General features: G+C 43.3%; 5 protein-coding genes across 5 annotated transcripts; 2 read left to right on the top strand and 3 right to left on the bottom strand.

Moving 5' to 3' along the window:
- Positions 1–70: 70 nt before the first annotated feature.
- Positions 71–1,884, top strand: TREMEDRAFT_73505 (uncharacterized protein; the record flags this gene model as incomplete). Its single annotated transcript, XM_007003689.1, has 6 exons — positions 71–239; positions 283–366; positions 725–814; positions 1,083–1,345; positions 1,557–1,607; positions 1,677–1,884. Exons 1-6 carry the CDS (start codon positions 204–206, stop codon positions 1,882–1,884), a joined length of 732 nt encoding a protein of 243 aa, XP_007003751.1. The 5' UTR covers positions 71–203.
- A 480-nt stretch (positions 1,885–2,364) lies between these two features.
- TREMEDRAFT_61064 (uncharacterized protein) lies at positions 2,365–5,523 on the bottom strand (the record flags this gene model as incomplete). The annotated part of the gene is made up of 6 exons (XM_007003434.1): positions 2,365–2,394; positions 2,508–4,193; positions 4,295–4,574; positions 4,632–5,122; positions 5,205–5,432; positions 5,485–5,523. The coding sequence occupies 6 exons, from the start codon at positions 5,521–5,523 to the stop codon at positions 2,365–2,367; spliced, it is 2,754 nt and encodes a 917-aa protein (XP_007003496.1).
- Positions 5,524–6,513: 990 nt separating this feature from the next.
- TREMEDRAFT_71330 (uncharacterized protein) lies at positions 6,514–8,066 on the bottom strand (the record flags this gene model as incomplete). The annotated part of the gene is made up of 6 exons (XM_007003688.1): positions 6,514–6,979; positions 7,036–7,241; positions 7,397–7,671; positions 7,818–7,822; positions 7,875–7,924; positions 8,010–8,066. The coding sequence occupies 6 exons, from the start codon at positions 8,064–8,066 to the stop codon at positions 6,577–6,579; spliced, it is 996 nt and encodes a 331-aa protein (XP_007003750.1). The 3' UTR covers positions 6,514–6,576.
- A 220-nt stretch (positions 8,067–8,286) lies between these two features.
- On the bottom strand, positions 8,287–9,405 carry TREMEDRAFT_68109 (uncharacterized protein; the record flags this gene model as incomplete). The annotated part of the gene is made up of 6 exons (XM_007003627.1): positions 8,287–8,432; positions 8,485–8,578; positions 8,624–8,953; positions 9,000–9,081; positions 9,134–9,186; positions 9,229–9,405. The coding sequence occupies 6 exons, from the start codon at positions 9,403–9,405 to the stop codon at positions 8,287–8,289; spliced, it is 882 nt and encodes a 293-aa protein (XP_007003689.1).
- A 2,940-nt stretch (positions 9,406–12,345) lies between these two features.
- TREMEDRAFT_11403 (uncharacterized protein) lies at positions 12,346–15,799 on the top strand (the record flags this gene model as incomplete). Its single annotated transcript, XM_007003098.1, has 4 exons — positions 12,346–13,055; positions 13,101–13,612; positions 13,794–15,652; positions 15,713–15,799. Coding segments are annotated over 4 exons (3,168 nt in total), but the record flags the coding sequence as incomplete, so codon positions are not given.
- Positions 15,800–15,996: the final 197 nt, after the last annotated feature.

The following is a 15,996-nucleotide window of genomic DNA, read 5'->3' as shown; positions in this document are numbered from 1 at the left end:
CTCAGGTAGAGTAGCATTTAGCTCCACCTAGAACTCTTCATCACTTTCTCCTCTCTTCTCTCTTCTACCTCTCCAACTCTTTGACGTTCTTTACCTTTACCTATTCGATTCACCCTTCTGTACTACCGATTACATCGCATCAATCAAGTACTACATCCAATCCCTTCCAACAACCAAAAGTGAAGAGATCAACCAATACCAAGATGCTCGCTTTCCTCATTTTACCCTTAGTATCCGCCGTCAGTCTACTTCAACATCCTTTACCCAACGCTGACATGTTAGACGGTAGGAAGGTTTTTGTTTATACGTCAAGATCAACCTCCTACTTGTTCTGATGGTTGTTTAGCTGGTTTAGAGAAAACTACTGTGGGTAATCTGTTTTTGACAACGATATGATCGTCTTTATCTTTTTACCCTCCTCGCCCTGGTATGACACGTCCAAATCCAGACAATCTCATACTACTGTTTCATATCTTTTATTTTACAGAATTATCTCTCACTGTTCCATGACGTCTTACTCTTATTTTATTCTGCAGACCATCAAGGTGATGTGATGCTTCATTGTGGAGCCATAGTGACTTGATGATGAGGTCACTACGCGTCAATATGGAACCATCTGAGGATTCACTTGCTTGATTATGAGAATGATAGCCACTGTGGGATATAATCAAGAGAGCTTCTGACTTTGTCGAAAAAGAAAAAGAGAGGATACTGACAAGACTAGACATGTAACCCGAACAACAATCTGACTTGTCTTTGTATCGAACCTGTCGCAACAGGATATTTGGTTTCTTGTTTGGACGCATCGTGCAATGTGAGTTCTTCCTTTCGTTTTTTCATCTTTACCATATTCCTTCTTTTCTCCAATTCATCCCACATACATATATCTTATCATCCTATGTTCTCATTACAAATATTTTATTTTGTTCTTCCGTATTTCGTGTCTCTCTCCCCGACATCCCCACATGATCCATCAACCAATTCGTCTAGTTTTGACATGAAGCTGCCTCCTACTTTTCCACTTCTTGACGATATTCGACTTATACAAATTTGAAGTATAAAGTCATATAACTAATGAACAGTCAGCAGATAGAACAGAAGCTCAATCATATTTTTCTGAACTCTGTCAAGCTGGTGGTTTCTTACCTTCTGGTTTCCCTTCCGTTCTTCCTTCTTTATCGTCCACTTCGTCAGCTCCAGCCGCTAGTTCGGTCTCAGGATCAAGTACGGATTCTGGATCTACGGTTGAATCGTCCGTTCCTAGTTACTCGCCAAGCGGGACGGGTGTAGAATCAGGTTCTAGTGCACCAGCTTCTTCTGGGGATACCAGTAGTACTAGTACCACGTTAGTCCTCTTTCTCTTTACCTTCTCATCACTCTACTTATCCTTTTACATCCTTAATGCTCCTTAACTCGTCTCATATCTTCCGGAACTACATGTGAGGTGCGAGAAGTTTTTCGACGCACATGACTTTCCTATCGTGTTCTCTCACTGAGGGATCATGGCCTTCTAGAGGAGGAGGGGAGAGAGAGAGAGAGGATAGACTGACAAGTAGTACCATCTCTGGAAACGATACTCCTTCATCTGTCACCTCGTCCACCTCTATGTAAGTCTTCCTCTCAATCGCAATACACCTCCCAATCATCAGAATGATTAACACATCACTAATCCCCAGTTCTCCATCTTTGACATCCACAAACCCAGCCATTATCACACCTACCACCTTATCTCACACTTCTTTATCCACAACATCTCATTCTTTTTCTTCCTCTTCCCACTCTTCAGTCCCAGCAGCAGGAGCCACGGCAGGATCAGCTTCTCAAGTACTTTCCAAAGGACTTTTTCCCTTTGGAGCTTTGTCGGCGATCATGTTGATATTGTAAAACTGTGATCTTTTGTGCATATTGTGAAATTGGACAGTTCACCTGGGGTGATGGATGAATAATTCAAGAATCTTCAATTGCTGGTTTCAGGGAGATGGGAATTTCATCGTGGACAGTCGGGTTGGGAAAGATTAGGAAAGTGACGACATAAGGGTTTGATACCCTAGTTGAGGTTTACATACGGACTTGTGCATTGTTTTTTTGATTGGACGGTTTCGCGCAAAATGAAGATTCGGATTACATCTCTGACTAATTTCTCGGAAGTACAACTTACTGAACTAATTGATAAGTTTACTTAATATGATATGAAAAGACACAGGTTGAATTCCCAAGATTTTCCTCAAAACTCTACATCTTTCCCAATCCCCAATCTTCCCCATCTTCGACATATTGGCATCACAAATCCCCAGATCACGCCCACGAAGATCAAATATATCTTCTCCTCTTTCCTGAAAGAAAAAGATGATCAACTTCCACTTTTTAAAAAGAGAGTATATGAGCTCCTTCAGACTATCCCATCAGCTCATTTTCTCTCATATATCTCGAAAAATCAATGTGTATGTGAATGTATTGTACTGTATGAATCTAAAGGAGGAAAAAGAGAAGTAAAAAAAAAAACTCACAATGGCAAAAACGACTTTATCACCATTAAAGAACAATCTTTCAAATTCCGTTCCTCTTTCTAAAAGGAAATCCAACTTGATACCCCTTCCATCTAATCCTGTGGGTTTAGGTTCAGGTTCATCTTTGAAAATATCTTCTGGAAATCCGGCAGTTTCTTTTGCGCTATGTTTATCACGATCTGATATGATTATTTTAATACCATTACATTTTTTTAATTGATCACATGGTATTTTATTCGTTTGAAAATGTTTCATTTCTTCTGTATCGATTGTGTTTGAAGATTTCCCTTCGATGTTTAAGTCTGAGTTCGTGATTTGGGAAGTTGAAGTTGAAGATATCCCTTCGACGTTTGAAGATATCCCATGTGTTGGAATGTTATGGTTTTGGTTTTGAGTGTTTGTTGGTTTAAGAGATAAACTACCTAAAGGTTTACCCCATTTAGGATCATATGAAGAAGAATGATTATAATCGATCATTTCAATTTTGATAGGTTCTGAAATCCCAACATCTATCATATCGTCATCTATATCGAAAAAAGGATATAAAGTACGTGTACCGTTGGAAATTGGTTGAGATGAACTATCTGGATAACGTATATCTACGTTTTTTGACCAAACTTTCCATGGAACATGAAGGAGATGAGTATGATGATGGTCATGATCGTGTTCATGTTCATGAGCGTGACCATGTTCTTGAGCAGCGTCATCATTGTGCTCATGTTCATGATCGTGGTCTTCCTTTTGATCTTGATTCGTTCCGTTGTCTTCGATTTGGATATCTTCATCTTGGTAAACCTTGATTTCATTCTCTTGATCTTGGTTTTGAATAGAGTCCGAAATATCTTCTTGATCATTCATCTTGTCCACTGATATTTCTTCCGAGTGATCTTCATCCTTTGACATATCTTCATCTTCTTCATCATCTTGAATTTTTGTTTCTGTTTCTTTTTCTGTTTCTTGCGATTTACTCGATTCGAACTCTGTCTGTTTCTTGATCATATGTTCAACCATCATTTCCATTCCTATTTGATTCATGACCTGACGATAATACTTGACCTTAAACCCTTCATCAGGTTCAAGTAACATGAACACCGAAGGAATTGATAAACCGTATAATTTAGAAACCGGTACAGAACCACTTATAGCTACAGGAGCTTGATCACCACCTTCAACTCCACATCTACCTTTGATATAAAACGCCAGATGATCTTTAGATGAAGAAGTTTCGAATGTAGGTAAAATCGGTGAGGGTAAATCGATATCAAGACCAGTAGGAGTGAAACGTTCTTCTGTATCTACAACACCATCTTGAATCCCTTCAAGTTGTGCTCTTCTCACATTAAGAGGTGGGAAACAAAATCCAGCTAAAGCGATACAATGTGGTATTTCAAAACTATACCAAGTACATGGTGTCGAATTTATTTCATTATCCAAATCCACTTCCATTTCTTCTTGTGTTGTATCTGTTCGAACTATACGATGTTGACGTATTGAAGGACCTTTTCCATTTTCCAAAGGTAATGTAGCAAAAGTTGCTAAACATGGGAAAATTTCATCTTCTGGTACGGAACTTTCATCAATGTTATGAATTCGTTCACCAGTTTCGTATACTCCACAAATAAGCCAATCGGGTGTGAGAAATCGGAATGAAGTAATCAAGTTGACTCCGCACATAGGTGAAGCTGACTGTATAAAAAGTCAACTTTTGTTCTCTTATTTCCCTTTGCATACAGAAATTCTTAAAGAATAGTTGGAGAGAAGCGAATCGATATGGAATGAGAACTTACACCTAAACAAATTCCTTTTTGCCAATCCCATACAGCGGTAAAAGTAGCTCCTGCTGAATAACAAGGATTTAATACCCCTATCCTACCACCTTTTATAAGTTGCATATCGATAGATTCGGATAAAGAGAAATCTTCCGCACAAACAAATTCGATTATTGGGATTTTCGCTTTCGGATGTATTCTAGGAATATTCGTTTCAGGTTCAGGATAAAGATGATAAAGGTTTATACGACGTATAGTGAGTTTATTACCAAAAGGTAAATCTCCTTCTCCTGCCATACTAGAAATTCTCAGTATCATCATAGACCATAAACATTACTGAGAAACAATGACTCACCATGGACCAACGACAGCTACGATTTCTTCCTCTGGACAAAAAGCGATTCCTTTAATTTCGTAATCCAATACTACCCTAGAAATACAGATAGCACCTTCTTTCACATCATCAACATTTGTATTTTCGTCTACCCCGATTTTCTGAGTGTCGAGATTTCTTTTAGACCGAAGTTGCCAAACTGAAAATGAATCTTTGACATATCCTCCTCTAGGATGTACTTCACATGTACATAAAGGTTTTCTTGAATTCGATTCCAGCATTAACATTTTGTTATCTTGTACATCTACGACTTCCGCCGTGGGAACGTGTAAACATGATATTTCTCTCGGAATGAATCGATCTAAACGTCTTTGATCTTCTATGAGGTTTTCAAGTTTGAGATTCACATTTCCGGAAAGATCAGGTTCGGATTCGATGGTGTGGAATTGACATCGAAGACGATATTGTAATTTAGGAGAAGTGATAATAAGTCTATGAATATCTCGAGATACCTATATATCAGCCAGATATCTGTCCATAGTGTTGTTTTAATATAGAGTAAAAAGGGAGGGAGATATAAAGGTACATACATACCCTGAGCATACGACTTAATGTAGTCGCGGAAGTATCAGAGAGGATAACTTCAAGGATGGATTCGTATTCAGAGTTGGTAAAGAGTGGGGATAAGGATTTGAATTTCTTCTCCTCATCTTCTTCCTTCTCTTTCTTCTCGGATATCTCCTTCCCCTCTGGTTTGTTTTCCATTGGGACAGGATCATCTTGCTGGATATCAAGATCTTCCAAGTTTGGATCTTGAGGTTCCTATAGATCAGAAAAGCTCCTCCCCAGGATAGACTGGACGGAGAGAACTCACCATCTCAGACAGGACTACTTCAAGCATGGAATGGTCCATGGTGTATGGGATGTTGACTTGAGAACTGACTATCGTCTTGGTCTGTGTATGATACTTATGAATACCTATACAAGGATAATGCAATGCCTGGGATATGAAAAGATGAGAGAGATAGAGTGACGGTGAGAAGGAAAGAAGGTGGAGCAAGGAGAGAGAAACGACAGCGCAAGCCTTCTCCCGGAAATGTCCGGCCTTCCGAACCTTACGGGCCTCCACCAATCGAGCAACGTTTGTGGACCATATGCAGCATGCAGCACATAAATACTCAGTGGTACATGTGAGCAACATGTAGCATATAGCTAATCACAGACTGAACAGGATACATGCCTTTGTCTACATCTAATCATCTTCTCTCATGACAGAATATCATGTCGCTTCGATCCCCTATCTCCTTCCGAACGATTCTCGCCAATTGCCAAGGGCCAGGAAATCAAGAACGACCAACAACTCCACCTGAAGTTTATTTTGTTGTCGACCGGCGTCAACAAGTAGAGCACAAACATATCTACAAAAAATCAGCTCGAGCTCTCGTATGACCGAACATCAAATACCCACTCACGATACCCTACTGACCCCTGCCTTCGAGACCATCATTGCACATCTTTCGTTCTCCTTCCGTGAGCGAGGGCGTGTTTTTCTTTCCGATGTGCAATAGCCTCCCCCAAAAGCTTGAGGTTGTAGCGATGGCGCCACCCCATGTACCCAAGTGCCAATAGGGACAGCACGACTATTCCTATATTGTCAGCTTCAGTTCTTCACCGTGAAATAAACTTACCAATCACGACATATTCGATGATCTTCACTACTGACACTCCGTCAACGGATGAGTTGGAATTGATCGAGTCATCAAAAGCTCGAAGAGCGATCAGTGGTGACATTTCAGTAACAAAATGACAATAAACAATCTAGAGCTATTGGGAACACCCAATTGTATAGAAGTTTGAAGGGGAAAGGAGTTAGTTACACAAAGGATCTCAAATCAGTGACATTAAAATCATCCTATGCATCCCATCATACCATTTCATGATCTCTCGCCATTCGTGATGACTATTGTTATGATTTTGGAGCGTCGAAACCTAATCTGAGAGGAGGAGGTGGAACAGGAGGTTGTGAGGGATCGTATGTCTGTGGATATACACCGTTCGCAACGGGGAACCCTGGTGGCGGAGGAGGATATTGAGGATATCCATTAATTTGAGATTGTGGGAATCCAGGTGGAGGAGGAGGATAAGCTTGAGGAGTAGGTTGATATACTGGAACACCTTGTGGAGGTGGAGGTATACCGACTTGTGGTGCGTAAGTCGGTATGACAGGTGGTACGGGTGCGACGGGTGGTGCAGGAACGGGAGTTTGAACAGCTGGGACAGCAGGGGTTTGAGCAAGAGCACCTGCGAATTGTCCTTGGTAGGCAAAACCTGGACCTGAACCTGGACCACCGGGTATGATTGCGTGTTTCCTACTATATTAACGATAATCCACAATATTTAAAAAAGAAAAAACAGTATGACATACTTCGCTTGAGCTGCCAGTAAACGTTCAGCCGCAGATCCATGTCTCTCCCCTTTACCATCTTTCTTGAAAGCATATTGAACTGTGATCTGTTGACCACCAAAGAATTGTCCGTTCATATTTTCGATAGCCATATCCGCTGCGTCAAAGTCGTGGTATGAAACGAAACCATATCCTTTACTTTGACCAGTAGTAGGATCTCGTGATATCTGATATTAGCTCTTTCTTCATCTGTTCTCTCCCTTCCTCATGTCCGATGAAAGATTCGAACCGATATATGCTGAACGAATTAGAAAAGAAGCACGTAATCAGATTGAGGACTGAAGAATGGAAAGGAAGAAAGAGGAGGAGGATGAATAATTACCTTTGGATGTTCCGCAATACTACCAAAAGTCGCAAAAGTATCATACAAAGCATTCTCATCCACATTCAAATCCAAATTCCCAATAAACAAATTCGCCCCTATATCCAGTTGTTTCTTGTCGTACGAAGCTTTGTTTACTCTGATCGGTTTGCCATATAATTTGATTTGGTTCATTATCTTAACGGCGTACTCTGAATCTTCTTCAGTGAGGAATTCGCAGAAACCGAATCCTTGATGATTCATCGAAATACGATCTTTGGGAAGGAAGACATTTGCTATTGTGTCAGCTTCAGATTCGCAAGCCAATCACACGATGTAAAGATCCGTATGAGCGGCAACGATAGCGTGTTCAAATGCCGGCAAGGAGCAGGAGAAGTTAGGTAGAAGATACAGAAGTCAGGAGAGGAAAGGACATACAGACTGGACCTGCTTGACTGTCACATCAGCGAACACAATCATATTACTGAGAAAGACTCACAGCATGAGTTCCCATATCAAAGCATCTGTACATTTCTCATCGAGGTTACCCTTTGTCGAGTCAGCACTGAACTTCATGTTGAGGGAAACTGGGGTGTGTCTGGAGGTCATGAGGGTGGCATCAGACATGACGTACCAGATAAACGGTCGCTTCTTGATTCCTGTCTTGCTCTGCTTTCGGTGCGATAGACATTGTCAAATATCCTAGCTGAGGGCGGTCTTGTCTGTTACAGTATGGCAAGATAACAGCGCGAAGATCAGATAGATCCCAGTTGGATTCCTGGCGGCGAAGAAATCTCTGGAGATTTGCTTCCGTCTTTCCCCGTGGGTGGGTCATACGAAGCTACATGCATGCTACACGCTATGGGGAACTTTTATGGTAACTACTGAGGGAACATCGATGCATAACTACCTCATGTGAACCGTATGACCATATAAGTCCACATGAAAAGCAACATGACCAGAATCACCACTCCCAAAGTCATACATGTTGTCCCTCTTCCCTTTTTGGACACTTTTGACAAATTCGACTTGGACTGTCTTGTAGCTGTCAAGTTCTCTTCCTTGTCAGCTGGAACTTTACCGACCGTTCTCGACTTGAAGAAACGTACTTTCCAATACATCTGTTGAAGTATCTAAACTCGCTTTTTCTTCTTCTAGAGAGTTGGCAAAATGCACAGCGTTCAATTTCAATCTATGTGACATCTGTCTGTCAGCTTCAAGCCCATTCTATCAAATAGAAAACCTGACATCGGCCAATTGACCACCTAGTTCCTCATGCAATCGAGCTGAACCCATACCACCTTTCACTCCTGAGAACAGTATGTCACGATCTTCTTTCCTGATAGGCTTGATGGGTATTTTGAGAGGGAGTAATCCAATTTCACCACCTTGACGATCTTCTTCGATACGTCGCCGAAGATATTCTTGTACAGATGTTCGTTGTCGGATGATGGATGATCGTGACGAAAGGTTACGAGCTTCTGACGGTAGAGGAAGTGGAGAGACAGTGGGAGAGTCTTTCGGATCGGATATTGGGGTTGGGGGTGAAGAGGATATGGAGAATATCGAAGTGTCTTGCTGATGGTCAATTCAATAATGCCCTCGTTGTGAGCTGAAATATTACCTCGGATAAAGTGGACATTCGTTCTTCTATCCTGTTCAAAGTCCTTTCCAAATCATTGAGGGTTTCCGACGAAGTTGATGGTCTGTTACATTAGTTGTGATCGTGTGACAGTCGGGTTGGTAGGTAAGCCTTACCCTTCATTGCCATTCCTAATAGCTTCAAGAAGTATCCGAGCATATTCCAAGTCCTATGGTCTTAGCTATAGTAATACAAAGAGAGTGGGACTGACCTGCTGGTCCTTGATCAATGTCAGGTGGGTGACCTCAGAGTTCGGTATTTGCCTTTGAAGAGAGCCGACAAATCGGATGAGGTTGACCAGCGCATGAGGTGAGTTAGCTGCCGCCTTCGCTGCTCTCAACGTTGCTGCCGTGGGCTCTCTGTGTGTAGATGTTGTTTGAGCTATCATGTCGTTCTCCTACCCTAAGCTTAGGATCTTGACGTGTTGTGGACCAAGGATCGAGGTGATGGAGGTGCGAGTGCCACATTCTCATAATGCCGATATACACCGTCCATCGCGCTCTTCCGCGTCCTCTCTCTTCTTCTTAGATTACTCGAACTGTCTCAATTCCCCATTTCTCCATCGTCCAACCTGTCCACTACTCTTCCGACCGGCGGCGCACTCATCAAATACCGAGAAACAAATCTGTCTCCATTTGCACCACCTCGATTCGTTTTGTCGGTGGCATGTCCGTTTGTCATCTGACTTGAAAGTGGAGGTCGTCCACTATGGATGTTGATATTTCTGCTAGCTCACTTGAACCTCCTCTTGCTCCCACTCCCTCTTGTTCAACATCGCCTACCAGCACAGGCTCCAAATTGGTGTCTACAATCACTCACATTCCCTCTTCACTCCCCAAACGCACCTTGCGTGTTAGACCTTCCGACCCCGCTCCTCCCGAACATGCCGGGTCCAAGTCTACTGCCCGTTCCAGTCAACTCCGCGCCCCAACACCGAAAGAGTTAGCAGATGTCAACCGTCGTCTTGGACCTGAATATGTGGAACATAGGAGGCAGACGTTGCTGGAGACGAAGGAGTCGGAGCTCAAGTCCGTGACTGAAGAGCATGATACGGCGATCAGGGAAAAGTTCCACTTGGAACGATTTGTGAATATCTTGACTGGCTGGAACCCGTCGGTAAGTCTCTCTATCTGACATTCCTTCAATGCTGATGTTCAGGTGGCTAAGACTGATAATTCGCCAGTGTTCACAGATGTAATACCTTTGAAATTTCAATTTGGACAACGCTGACTGACAGTGGAGAAGGCAGAACCATAATCTCCTTGATCTCGTTCCGGACACCAACACCAATGCTAAAGCTGGACCTTCCCGACCTAGAAATTCGCTCCCCTCACGGACGACTCGTCAAAAGGTACAAGAGCAGTCCGAGCGTCTCGCTGGCGTTGTGGCGTCTCCAATCACCTCCGTAGTGACCTCGGTAGGCGCTATCTCCGAAGGGGACGTGAAAGGCAAGGGCAAGGGACGAGCTTCATCAACGACAGTCATCGTGGAGAAACCAGAGAAAGATCCACCAATAAAAGTGCGACTAAAGCTGCATGTCCGCAGTTCGACAGCAGGTAGTATGCCACCACCTCCTCTACCCGACAAGCCTTCCAAAGCCCATCGACGCGCCACCATGGGACACGCTGTTAAAGACCCTCCACCTCAGGAAGAAACCGTCTCGGACACTGGTCAAGGGAAGAAACGTGGACGTATGTCTTTACCTGTTCTCCCCCCGGCCAAGAAGACACGAGCTAGTCTCTCTGTAACACACGAACCTAGTCCTTCTCCGGCTGTCAACTCTCCACATACAAATGATACTACACCTGTACCCATGTCTGCATCACGACATACCTCTCCGTTACCCACGCCAGCGCCGGCTCTACCTTCGTTAGAACATGTTCCCTTCCCTCGTCCTCCTTTCAGAGGGAATCAACGTACACGAGGCACTCGTCATGCTTGGTATACCGATCCCTCACATATCCCAACTGACATACGACCCTTCCATGGTGATCTTGGGCAGTACTTCCAATCTTACATTCATCTCGAAGACACCGGTCCACCACCCGATATCAAGAGCTTGGAGATCCGAGCAGCCAGAGAAGCTTACTTTCGCAACCGTGTCAATTATCTGCAGCAGCATGGACGACTTCTGCGATTACTAGACGATCCGGAAGAGGGACCAAAAGCTGTCAACAAGTCACATCAGAAAATGATCGGTCCACCACCGCGCTCAACAGATCATCATGATTCGATGATGACGCACATGGTCCAGGTTCGAAATGCCATAATGGCTGAAGCGAAGAACAGACCATTGATTTGTAGACGTGTAGCTCGGGCTGTCCGACTATACTGGGAACAGATCGAGGGTAAGGAAGAAAGAGAAAGACTGGCAGAAGAGAAGGAAAGAAAGAGGAAGGCAAAGGAGTTGATGAAAGCTTTCAAGAAGCGATGGGGACTCGCAGTGAAGGTCGTAAGGGCTCGACTGCAGGCGGCACAAAAGGCAGAACAGGATAGATTGGGGAAAGAACATCTGCAGAATATGCTACAGCGCAGTACAGGGCTGTTAGAGGCTCAGAGAGATGACATTGTGGGTAAGGATGAAGAGGAAGAGGAAGAGGATGATATGGGATCGGAAGGGACGGAAGAGGTCTCTGCAGCGGACGAGGGGGAGGACGAGGATGGCGAAGAAGGCGAAGATCAGGAAGAAGGTCAGGACATGGATGTAGACGATCTGCAAGGTGAAGAGGAGGCCGGCTGGGACGAGAAAACTGAGGTAACCGCTGTCACTGTCAATGGGGATGGTCTGCTGGATAGTCGTGATGCGACTGAAGATCAAGAAGGGGAGGATCAAGGCGCGATCGATGGAAACGACGAAGACGAGAGAGATGACGGAGAATCAGACGAGGAAGCGGACAGTGTGGACGACGACGACGATGACTTTTCTGGAGTGGCTATCGAACATCAAGCCGATCTTCGATTTCTGATATCCGGAAACGTGGGTATGGAAGTTGATTCGGAAGTGGCTTCTGCCACAGGAGATGATAACCAGGGACAACTCCGGATGAATTCTTCTACAATTGACACCGAAAAAGCAACAGTTGAGCTCGCTTCTCCTCTGTTGTCGATATCGGCACCGTTTGGTGACACCCAAGCCTCACCTCTTATCCCGCAACGAGTATCTCCTGTTTCACAAGGTCACCATACCACAGAGCACGTTCCTGTCCTCACCTCGGCACCTGAACGGTCGTCCACTGCAATAGCGGAAGTTGCCCTACCCGTATCGCCTACGAGCCCTTCGCGACGAGTGATTACTACGAAAGCAGCATTTGGAGCTATCGATGGTGACGATCCAGATGCCGACGATGTCGAGTATGCCGATCAAACGAGCGAGATCGATCAGCAAGATCAAGCTCTCGATGTTGAGATGGAAGATGCTGAGAGTTCGACGGACGACGGTGAGGACGCTGGACTGGTCGCTGATGCGGATGTGCCTATTGAGGATCTTTTGAAGCGATACGGGTATACCTTGCCGGAACCCGAAGCTGAACAGCCTAGTGTTGATATCGAAATCAAGCCTGCTACTCATGAAGCTCAAGACACTTCCATAGTGGCCGAAATAACGAACGGCGATATCATCGTTGACCAATCTTTGACCGACGAAGTCTTGGCCAAGAAGTCACCGACTCCAGGGTTGATCATCGAAGGTAAGCGACAACGACGCGCTAGAGCCGTTTGGTCTCCGACGGCTGTCCCTCCTCCACCACCCCCACCTCCAAGTCGGCCGAAGGTTGTTGTAATCAAGGATGACGAAGAGGTGGAAGAGGACGGGCAAGAGGAAGCGGAAGAGCACGAGGATACGCCGGAGATGACGAGTGAAGAGGAGATCACCGACGATGAGGATGAAATGGAAGTGGATGAGGATGAGATTCATCATGTTCGCCAACCTATCCTCCTTCGAGGAACATTGCGCCCATATCAACAAGCGGGTCTCGAGTGGCTAGCCAGTCTCTACGCCAATAACATGAACGGTATTCTCGCTGATGAGATGGGTCTCGGGTCCGTATACTCCTTCTCTCCCTTGTATTTCACTGACAGTTACAGAAAAACCATTCAGACCATCGCTCTTCTAGGTCATCTGGCTTGTGATAAAGGTGTTTGGGGACAACACTTAATTATCGTACCCACTTCCGTCATACTCAATTGGGAAATGGAATTCAAGAAGTTTTTCCCCGGTATGAAAGTTTTGACTTACTACGGAAATCAAAAAGAACGTAAAGATAAACGTGTAGGTTGGCATACCGAAAATGCTTGGCAAGTCTGTATCACATCGTATCAAATCGTTCTTGCCGATCAACATATTTTCCGTCGAAAGAGTTGGGTTTATATGATATTGGACGAAGCGCATAACATCAAGAACTTTCGTTCACAGAGATGGCAAACTTTACTTGGGTTTAAAGCTCAGAGAAGGTTGTTATTGACGGGTACTCCGTTGCAAAATAATTTGATGGAATTATGGTCATTGTTATATTTCTTAATGCCGAATGGAGTTACGGCGGACGCTACGGCAGTTGTAGGGTTCGCTAATCATAAAGAGTTTATGGAGTGGTTTTCAAGTGAGTAGCTCGCTACTTGTTCGAATTTCATCTTGATCCAATTCTCTTTATCTTCATGATCAGTCTATCACCCTACGTAACGGGTCATCATGTGTTGACTCAGTCCATCATCTTCTCTTGCTTGTTTTGATAGATTTTTCGTCATTTCGCACGACTGAACGGGATCGACAGCTGATGTCAGATCCCATGGACAAAGCCGTTGAATCTGGCGATACATTGGACGAAGGTATACTTGAAACCGTAGCTAAACTACATACTCTTCTCCGTCCGTTCATCCTCCGTCGATTGAAGAGTGAAGTCGAAACTCAACTTCCTGGGAAATTCGAACATGTCGTATATTGCAAACTTTCCAAACGTCAACGATTCTTATACGATGAATTCATGTCACGGGCATCTACCAAAGAAGCTCTTACTTCGGGTGGTTATCTCGGAGTTGTCAATACTTTGATGCAGTTGAGGAAAGTTTGTAATCACCCGGATTTATTCGAAGTCAGACCAGTACGAACGAGCTTCGCCATGGAACGTTCAGTGGTAGCGGATTACGAACCCTGTGAATTACTCATACGTCGTCGTTTGTTGTCCCAAATGGATGAAGTGGATCTACAAGATTTCCTCGTTACGTCTCGTGAAGGAGAATCCGCTTGGGTTTGTCGAACGAGAAGGGAACTCGATGCGAGTGACCGATTACCTCATGCTATCGAATTACCTCGGAGAGGAAAACAACCTCAAGGTCCCAAAATGGATACAAGGACTTTGGAAGGATGGTTAAGATATAAATCTCATTTAGAAGAACAAGCTAGTAAAATTCGATGGAGATCTTTAAGAGATATCAATCAAATACGTTGTCGACGTTCACCTATTTATGGTACAACACTATTATCACGTTTATCCGATTTATCAAATTTTCTACTTCCTTCCAATATCCCAAAACGTCGACCTAAAGATATGTTCGGTGATCATCATCCTCCAGTTTCATCTTTAGTTATATCATACGAAGATCGAGCTAAACAAATGATACCTATCACGGAGAAATATGCCGTTATACCACCAACAGTCGTTACTCGAGATATGACTAAATATTCTCTTCCAGGATTAAAACCAATTTCCCATCCTGAAATCTTATCACCTTCATTCGATACTTTACATCATTCAGCAGTCAAGTTACAAATCGCTTTTCCAGATTCTTCCTTGTTACAATACGATTGTGGTAAACTTCAAAAACTCTACGAAATGTTACGTCAACTGAAAATCAATGGTCATCGTATAATCATTTTCACTCAAATGACACGTGTATTAGATATCTTGGAAATGTTCTTATCATATAATGGTCATCGATATTTACGTTTAGACGGTTCAACGAAAATTGAAGATCGTCAAATTTTAACTGAAAGGTTTAATAGTGATTCAAGAATATTCGTTTTTATAGCTTCTTCAAGATCAGGTGGTGTTGGTATTAATTTGACTGGAGCAGATACTGTTTTCTTTTATGATTCAGATTGGAATCCTTCTATGGATAGACAATGTATGGATAGAGCACATAGGATTGGTCAAACTCGTGAAGTTAATATTTATAGATTCGTTTCTAGTCATACGGTAGAAGAGAACATGTTAAAGAAAGCTAATCAAAAACGTTTATTGGATAAAATGGTCATACAACAAGGTGATTTCACTACGGAATTCTTTGGGAAGATGGATTGGAGAGATATGTTGGATGAGAATGAACATTCTATTCCGGTTGAAACCAATGGAGAAAGAGAAGAAAGAGAGGAAGGTGTGGTGGATATTGAGATTGAAAAAGATTCATTGGATGGAGAAGAGGGAAATATGAATCCGAGGATCGGAGAAGAAAAGGAATTGGTAAAAGTTTTAGAAGAAGTGGAAGATGTTGAAGATGCAGAAGCGGCAAGATTAGCTCAAGGAGAAGTAGAATTGGATTTTCAAGAATTTACAGAAAGTCGACAAATGGTTAAATCTAAATCGCCAAATTTACAACGAGGGTTATCTCAGGTTACGCAGTTAGGGAATGAAAAACAGGAGCAAGTGGAGGGAATAAAAGAAAAGAATATCGAAGAGGAGAGAGAAGATGAAGTGGAGGAAGAGGAGGAGGAGGAGGAGGATGTGGGTGGAGTTGATGAGTATATGTTAAAGATGGTGGAATGGGATTGGGAATGGTTTTCTCAATTTAAATTTTGATCCTCAGTTTGTCAAAGTGTCAAGCGAACAAGCGACATGCAAAATGTAGATCTTGAATATGATGTTTTATTGATATCTTCTCGATAATATATGCTACAATAATTCCACATGCCACATACACAGAGACAGAGATCAAAAGCCATTGGTTCGAATGGAAGAAAGGGCTTAAGGGGGAAAGGAAAATTGACGTT

Source organism: Tremella mesenterica (assembly GCF_000271645.1).
Source record: "Tremella mesenterica DSM 1558 unplaced genomic scaffold TREMEscaffold_3, whole genome shotgun sequence".
Classification (NCBI taxonomy): Eukaryota; Fungi; Basidiomycota; class Tremellomycetes; order Tremellales; family Tremellaceae; genus Tremella; species Tremella mesenterica.
This window is presented reverse-complemented; position numbering and strand designations above follow the sequence as displayed.